This window comes from Monopterus albus, unplaced genomic scaffold, assembly GCF_001952655.1.
Source record: "Monopterus albus unplaced genomic scaffold, M_albus_1.0 scaffold39.1, whole genome shotgun sequence".
NCBI lineage: Eukaryota > Metazoa > Chordata > Actinopteri > Synbranchiformes > Synbranchidae > Monopterus > Monopterus albus.
Window position 1 is genome coordinate 2,386,768 of NW_018127919.1, and position 8,991 is coordinate 2,395,758.

The window sequence follows — 8,991 nt, forward strand, 5'->3', positions numbered from 1 at the left end:
TTTACAAAGACTTAACATAGGAAGCCACTAAAAAGACCCCAAAGAAAGCAAACTGCAAAAGAGATGCAAAATTACAAAATAGACACAAAACAAGTAACAACTGATACATAATGACTAAAAACAGATGCGATCCAACTAAAAGTGGACACAGAACAACCCCAAGACACAAACTGTTGCTCGATCTGTCTCTTGCTTCAAGAATATCAGGACAGGTAAGGACCTTTTACATATCTATGCCCTGGGGCCAATTGCCTTAAAATCCGCCCGTGCATACAATCACAGTTTTTTTTTATCCGGTGTAACATAAGTAACGAATGGCTGCTGGAGTCCGACTATGGAACAACAGTCATGTCAAAACGTGTGAAATACAGACTGAGTAATCTATTACTCGTGAGTAACGGGACCCGCAGCGGCGGCAGCAGTAAGCTGGTGAGCCAGAGCACCGACCTGCTGCAGTTGTGTGAGGGCGCCGCTGGGTGAGTCCCTCTCTCCGCCGCTTCCATCTCCACAGCTCCCTTTTCCCAAAGAAAAGAAGAGGAGAACTAGGTCTGGGGAGGAGGGCCGCCGCCATTATCGGAAAGCTGGCAGAAAGATCACTTTCACACACGCATTTACCAGGGCATGAACAGTTTGTTGCAGTAGAAGCATATTTGAGGCGAAACAACACGGCGATCGCAACAAACTAACCGTTGTCTCGTGTGCGCGACCGGCCCAGCTTTATGTGGGCACAACAATAGACAGAATAATTATTGCAAAAGCAACGTGGTGAACCGAGAAGGAGACGGCTAAGCAGATTTTTATACGGCTGAAATGCTCATGAGGAAGACCCCTCGCAAGAACAAAGCTGCATTGGTCGATTATTTTGGAATATTTATTTCTTCCATCCCCGTGTTTAATTGCAACGAAAACACTGATGCCAGACGAGAATCCAGACATGGGTGACGACTATTTAAATCAGATGACCCCTTGGCACAAGTTGTAGCGTTATCAGTGTTATCTGTGAATTGAGGCGACCCATAGTGTGTTCTGCGGCTTTATGCACATCGGTGAGGGCTGCGGCAAGATGCAAACGGAGGAAGGGAGAAATGCAATGGTATGTACCCTACATGCGCTCCCCTCTTCTTAATGGGCCGTTTCCTAGTGAAGCTGTCTAGTGCTACACCCTAGACAGCTGGGTAAATAATTTCCTTTTAAACATCCTTTGTCCTTTTGGAGAACGTAGGCTACCCCGACTCTGGCTCTGCAATTTCATTATGTAGACAACAGGCCTGGCGTGGCCATCCCCTTTCTGTGCACCCCAAAGCCAATGTTAACTGTTAATCCTTTGCAAAGCATAGAACCTTGCAAAATCATATCTAAGTAAGTAGGCTGTATTGAAATGGCTTGAATGTGTGCTTCAGTAAACTGGAAATGTTTATTGTTACTAGACAGGAGCTTTTGGTTGATTTATTTGCAAAGAACTTGTGCATTAGGATATCAGGCCTAGCTCAGCTGAGCGGTGGGGACTGCCCATGGTTGCTTTTGACCCTGCCAGAGCAGTTTATCACTAATATGTGCTCACTTCATGAGATGGGTTAGTTTCATTATGAGCCTGTAATTCTGCCTTTTGTCAAAGAGATTTGTCATGTCCACACATAAGTGAGATTCTACAGTTGGTCATTATTTTGCCCTTTTCTGGAAATGATCTAGGCTATTGCAATGTCTGATTTGCATGGGTGCTATAATAGACTGAGCATTAAATCCATGCTATAATCATTACATTGAGTCTTTAAAGGGTGAACAAGTTCCTTTAACATAGATTATGCATGTGTGTGACTCCTAAGTTCTTCATTCATCTAGAGTTTTGGCTGTGGTGATGGTGCTGATAACTTGTGTTTTATTGAGGCTGAAAAATGGAGAGTGAGGTGCCTACAGCACTGTCTTTTTATCCCTGTCATTCCTCTTGGTGATCAGCTGACACTGTCATTTCAAGAGCGCCACTCCCAACATGCTTTCTTCTTTGATTAATGTAATCATTTTGACCCTGGTTTGACACAGATAAAATGAGTTGATTAATCAATCAGTTGGTTCATGTAAGGTTACGCGGCAGTAATTTTGATAAAGTGATATTTAAAGTGAAGAGATAATTAAGCAAAAATGCCAGAAGTATCACTGGTTTAGCTTCTCACATGTGAATGCTGACTTATTTTTCTGATGGTCGACTGAATACCTATTGTGTTTTCTTACCTTGGGCTCAGGAAGAACATGATGTTACATTCTTTAGTTTGTGCATGTGGGAAGTTTTATATACAAAATGAAAAAATACTCACCAGATTAATTAAACAAAAATGATAATTGTAGCCCTTGAGGGGACAATAAATCTGCCTGACAATTTAATGAAATTTGCAAAAGATTTGTGTGCTTCCTTATTTGAAATTGTGTTTATTTGGGCCATTACTTGTACAGCTAAAATCTACGGCCCCTGTCAGGGGGATATTGTGGTGGTTTTCATTACTGCTCCCGTAACACTGTCTTCATTATGCTTTTGCTTGCGGTTAGATATAATGCCAGAAACTACAGCAAGGTGTGATAACAACTTGGTGTGTGCAGTAGTAATTTAAATGCAGTGATTTCACACATATTACAATGAATTGCTTTTGACAAATCATCAGACTTGATACATGATGAAGGTCATAGTTATGATCACGGATTGTAATTAGACACTAATAACCAGTTGAGTTCAGAATCAAAATGTAAAACGGTAAAACTGATTTTACCGTTGACAGGATCCATTCCTTCAGTATCACTTAGTATGTAACAGAAATTGGCACAAAATGGAATATACTGTACCCTTTGTCATTCTAATATTATTTGAGATTGTGCCATTATTAAGAAAGATCAAAATATAAAAGCACTTATGCAAGTTGACAGACATTTTCAAAGGTTGTTTTGAACATAACTAAAAATGATGTCAATAACACTAGTCCATTACCACAAAGTAGCTTTTTTTTTTTTAAAAACCGTGATAATATATCATATATATGGTAAAAATCTGGCAAATGGTGGTTTTCCAACTTTTCTGTCTTTTCCACTTTAATTTTAAAATGTTTTTGTTGATTGCTCAGTTTGTCTGATTTCTGTCTTTCTCTCCTTTTTTCTAGCATGATCTGTTTCATATAAGGAATGTATGAAAGAAACCTCCGCACATATCACTGCACTACGTTAAAATTGAAGTCCAGCACTGAAGCCCAGCAGAAGAAAGTGAGATTTGTTCTCCCCTGTGAATCAGCAACTTTATGGACAAACATTCAGGTGAACTCCTTTATACAGTGCCTGTTCATGGCAGGATGAGCGTCAGCAGACTATGATGGCGAAAAAGCAAGATGCCCGATCACCCATTTACAACCTTGTTGTGGTGGGTTTGTCAGGAACAGAGAAAGAGAAGGGGCAATGCGGGGTTGGCAAGTCCTGCTTGTGTAATAGGTTTGTGCGGCCTAGTGCTGATGACTTCTACTTGGACCACACATCAGTGTTGAGCACCAGTGACTTTGGGGGTCGAGTGGTTAATAATGATCACTTTCTGTTTTGGGGGGAGGTGTCGCGGGTTCTGGAGGAGGGGCCTGAGTGCAGGATGCATGTTGTGGAGCAAACTGAATTCATAGATGACCAGACATTTCAGCCACACCGTAGCACTGCTATGCAGCCCTATATCAAACGGGCAGCCGCAACCAAGTTGGCTTCAGCAGAGAAACTCATGTACTTCTGTACAGACCAGCTGGGTCTGGAACAAGACTTTGAGCAAAAACAAATGCCCGAGGGCAAGCTGCAAATTGATGGATTCCTGCTCTGTGTTGATGTCAGCCGGGGCATGAACCGCAACTTTGATGACCAGCTGAAATTTGTCACCAACCTGTATGGTCATCTTAGCAAGACTAAGAAGCCCATTGTGCTGGTCCTCACCAAATGTGATGAAGGAGTTGAACGCTACATCAAGGATGCACACACCTTTGCTATCACAAAAAAGAGTCTACCAGTAGTTGAGACATCTGCACGCTCAAATATAAATGTGGATCTTGCCTTTCTCACTTTGGTTCAACTTATTGATAAGAGCAGGGGCAAGCCCAAAATCATTCCTTATTTTGAGGCCCTAAAGCTCCAGAGTCAGCAGATTGCTTCTGCCAAGGATCGCTATGAATGGCTAATCAACCGTATAGTCAAGAATCATAATGAAACCTGGTTAAACACCAGTCGACGCATGAACACCTCCCCAGAGTACAAAGAATATGTCTTTTTGGAGGGAACAGCCAAGTGTAAGAAGCTTTTTCAACAGCATGTCTACCGCCTGAAGCAGGAACATATTGAGAGGCGTCGCAAAATCTATTTAAGCACTCTTCCTTTAGCACTTAGTTCTTTGGTGCCTGACCTGGATGAGATAGATCAGCTGAGCTGGTCTGGAGTACAGAAGGTCCTAGAGTCCAAGCAGCACTTTGGCCACTGGTTTGTTGTTCTGGAGGACTCGCCATGGGAGGACACATCTCACATTGATAACATGGAAGATGAGCGAATCCCTTCAGACCTGCTGGAGACTGCTGAGGCAGAGGAAATCTTTAATGCCCACCTGGAACATCTGCGTAATGAGTGTAGACGGGCAGAGATGAGGCTGGAGTTTAAACAGAAGTTAGCTTCCTCTCCTTTTGTCACACCTGGTAAACCCTGGGAGGAGGCTCGCAGCTTTATTATGAATGAAGAGTTTTACCAGTGGCTTGAAGAGCCAGAGTACTTGGACCTATACAACCGCCATCAGAAGGAGATAATTGACCGTGCTAAAGAAGACTTCCAGGAGCTCTTATTGGAATACTCTGAGCTTTTTTATGAGCTTGAGGTTGATGCCAAGCCAAGCAAGGAGAAGATGGGAGCAATTCAGGAAGTTTTGGGGGAAGAACAGAGGTTCAAGGCACTACAAAAGCTTCCAGCTGAACGTGATGCTCTAGTTTTGAAGCATATCCACTTTGTCTATCACCCTACCAAGGAGACCTGCCCTAGCAGCCCTCACTGTGGGGACTCTAAGATTGAACAACTCCTAGCTTCACGTTTCCCCACATGTTACCCCTTTTTTGATATTAAAGCTCATTTTGGGGACACCAAGGCAGACAGAATTAACCTTGTCATACTAGGAAGGGATGGCCTGGCCAGAGAATTTGCCAATGAGATTAGGGCTCTCTGCACAAATGATGACTGGTATGTGTTAGACGGGAAGATGTATGAATTGACGCTGCGGCCCATTGAGGGAAATGTACGTCTTCCAGTGAATTCCTTCCACACCCCCACTTTCACTCCTCACGGGTGTCTTTGTCTGTATAATTCAAAAGAGTCCCTTTCCTATGTGGTCGAAAGCCTTGAGCGACTTCGGGAGTCAACTCTCGGTCGAAGGGATAGTCAACTAGCACAGCTGCCAACATCACTGCTTTTAGTCACTAAAAGAGGTGTAGGATCATATGTGGATATAGGTGGAGAAACTGCCTTAAACCTAATAACACAGGGACAGCAGGTTGCAAGGAGACTGCAGTGTAGTTTTTTAGATCCTGCCTCCCCTGGTGTGGGATATGGCCATAATGTCAATGAGACTCAAATCAACCAAGTGCTGAGGGGCCTTCTTGATATTAGGAGGAGCACATCCTTTAGTAGCAGCTCCCCACCCCTCCTCCCTGAACCTCCAGGTCTCCGAGACTCTCCTCATCAGCCAGTCCCAGAGGCAGACCTTCGCATTGTCATGTGCTTAATGTGTGGAGACCCCTATGACACTGAGCAACTCCTGTCCCCTTTCCTAATGCATCAACACTGCAGGCCCATGTTTAATAGTGGTACCTCTGTATTGCTGGAACAGACAGTTGGTGGACACAAGTTGGCTATAGAGCTCTCTCTGCTCTCATATCATGCTTCCTTCACTTTGCGAAAGAGCAGGTTGGTACATGGCTACATTGCTGTGTATTCAGTCTCCCGAAAAGCTTCCCTGGAGACCTTGTGCGCTTTTTTGTGTGAGGTTCAGGACATCATCCCAGTTCAGCTCTTGGCAGTGGGAGACAGCCAGGCAGAGCTCTCTGACAGCGACTATGCCTGTGAACAGCTGATGCAGGGGGAGGAGCTAGCCCATGAGATTGAGGGTCGATTCAATAGTGTGGTCTGTGGATCTGGAGGGGTGGTGGGAGGCCTACACAGGATAGAAATGTTTCATTCTTTTCTCATGGATGTAGTGGAGAAACGCAACATTGTGGAGGCCACACACATGTACGATAATGTTGCCGAAGCATGCACCAATGAAAATGTGTATTCCCCACGCTGCAGTTCTCCCAGTCCTGTCACCATGTTCCTGGATTCAGAGGATGACGTAGAGCCATCACCACCTTACTATGACGGCACACTCACATCTCATAGTGGGGGCTTCAACCTGCCTGAGTTGGATTCCAGTGACATCTCTGTCATCTCTGATATCAGAGACTTTGAGAACAAACTTAATAACAAAGTACCCCCCCAAGTAAGAGTTAAACCGGGTGTCACTTTTGACTTGCGGAAGATTAGCCGGAACCCATATATTGATACACTAGGGCATCGTCGCTCCCTTCCCTCTGCTGTTACCTGGGTTCCTGGTGGGGATGTGGGCTACGATCCTTCAGACTATGCCGAACCCATGGATGCTGTTTCCAAACCCCGGCCTAGCAATGAAGAGATCATCTACTCTGTGCCCCATGACAGCACACAAGGCAAAATCATCACCATCCGCAATTCCAACAGAATGCACTCCAATGGAAATGGCTCGGACAGCGAAGCGGACAGCAGCTCTTTGGAGCGGAGGAGGAAGATCTCAGCAGTGGGGGTGAAACCTCGTCTTTACCGAGATCGCTCCAAGCGGCTTGGCAAGTTCAGCAGCTTCCGGTGACTTTGGGACGCTGAAAGGTGAAAGTCTTGCTAATGAGGAGACTGAGGACCCAAAGAAGAGGAACCTTCTGAAGAGCCTGCGCCGAACAGCCAAGGTGTGTAATACGTCTTTCTTTTAATCCAGGAAAGTTGCTTATTTTAATGTATGCAGAAATTGTTCTTGGCTGTTAAATTGTTAATACTTTTAAATGTATATCTTGGGGAGGCTCATTAGACTTGTGACTGAATGTGAGGAACAGCTCATTTGCTACTAATGGGGAAAAAAACATGTTTTGTTTGAAGCCAGACTGATACTTTGTATCAGCATAATTATCCTTGTTTGAGACACACCGAGTCCTCTGTCTTCATAGAAAACAAGACCAAAGCCCCGTCCAGCTATTCCCAAGCCCCTGGAGAGCAATTACTTCGGGGTCCCTCTAGTGAATGTGGTATCCCCAGACAGACCTATCCCGCTCTTCATCGAGAAGTGTGTCCGCTTCATCGAGACGACAGGTAAGTTGTTTTTGTCTGTCAATCTTAACTATGTATGTTGTGCTTCTGTGTGTGTTATGTATGCAAAATCTCATTTAAAGTTTTATTCTTAGAAATACAGTCACCAAGTATTCATTTTCATTCTTCGCTAGGTAAATATATTTTTGAATTTAATGTTATTGATTAGTCAGCTAAAATGTTTATTGTTAAAACTTTTAAACCAGTGCACCTGTTCATGATCACAATGTGATGTGAGAGTAACAAAGGTTTATTGAGTCAAGCAGTCCTCCAGAGACTGCCAGGATATGTACTGTCATGTCTGCTTGCAGTCGAGCTAATGAAGTGTTTGTGCTGTGCTTATTTCCTACTGCGCCACCCTGCATCTTTCCCCTTCTCTCTGCTGTGCTCTTTCCTCCTCAGGCCTGAACACAGAGGGTTTGTACCGGGTAAGCGGCAATAAGTCAGAGATGGAAAGTATGCAAAGGCAGTTTGAACAGGGTGAGTTGCTCATCAGATTTGTTTGCACCAGCTGTTTGATATGTAATTATGTGGCTGTCTAATCAAAACATAAACAGAGAGGTGCCAAAGGAAAGTGACATGCAACTGATTGTTCAGTCCTGATGACAGCTACTACTGATGGGCTTCTTTTTTCAGCTCCCTTTAACCCTCCCATTGTCCCTTATGTAGACCACGGATTAGACCTAGTGGAGAAAGACTTCTCCATCAACACTGTGGCTGGAGCCCTCAAAAGCTTCTTCTCTGAGCTGCCTGAGCCCCTGGTGCCTTGTGCTCTGCAGGTGGACCTACTGGATGCTTTCAGTAAGCAAACACTGCTGGGCTGGGAGGGTCTTTACTAGAACATAAAAAGATTATTTCTTTTGGAGGGAAGAGAGAAGGGAAAATTTTGGAAGTCCTGCTTTGCTCAGTTTTAGGTGTTTTAATGTGGTTTAGTTTCAAATTACTGTGCCTAATGATGGGGTCTCAGTTTTATAGTAACTTTTCTGTGTGCAGAAATCAATGACAGAGAACAGAGGTTGTATACTATGAAGGATGTCCTGAGGAAGTTCCCCAGGGAGAATTATGATGTCTTCAAATATGTAATGAGCCACTTGCACAAGTAAGTTTTGTGTCTATTGTGTAAATCCCTTTCATGGATTTGTTGGTTTTCTGTGGTAGAAATGCTCAGTTTTTTTCTGCAAAGTATGATGCCAATGAATAAATTGGTGTCTAATTGTGTGTTTTTGTTGCCCAGGGTGAGCCAGCTTAGCAGGGTGAACTTGATGACTAGTGAAAACTTGTCCATCTGTTTCTGGCCCACCCTCATGAGGCCAGACTTCTCCACTATGGATGCGCTGACTGCCACACGCACCTACCAGACAATCATCGAGACCTTCATCCACCAGTGTGCATTCTTCTTTTACAACCAGCCCCTCCTCGACTCCCCCACCGGCCTAGCAGGCTTCCCTGCCTCGCCCACCACCACCCTTAGTGGGAGTTCGGCCTACTCTTGTTACCGCTCCTCTCCTCCACACACCACCGCCCACTTCAGCCCTCCGCAGCAGTCCCCGCCCACCACCCCCCAGTCTCCCCTGCAGTCTCTGCTCCCTC

General features: G+C 44.5%; 1 protein-coding gene across 1 annotated transcript; it reads left to right on the forward strand.

Moving 5' to 3' along the window:
* Positions 1-447: 447 nt before the first annotated feature.
* Positions 448-8,987, forward strand: arhgap35b (Rho GTPase activating protein 35b; the record flags this gene model as incomplete). The annotated part of the gene is given in 8 exon segments (XM_020598868.1): positions 448-1,093; positions 3,141-6,909; positions 6,911-7,007; positions 7,263-7,404; positions 7,804-7,881; positions 8,071-8,202; positions 8,395-8,500; positions 8,636-8,987. Coding segments are annotated over 7 exon segments (4,473 nt in total), but the record flags the coding sequence as incomplete, so codon positions are not given.
* Positions 8,988-8,991: the final 4 nt, after the last annotated feature.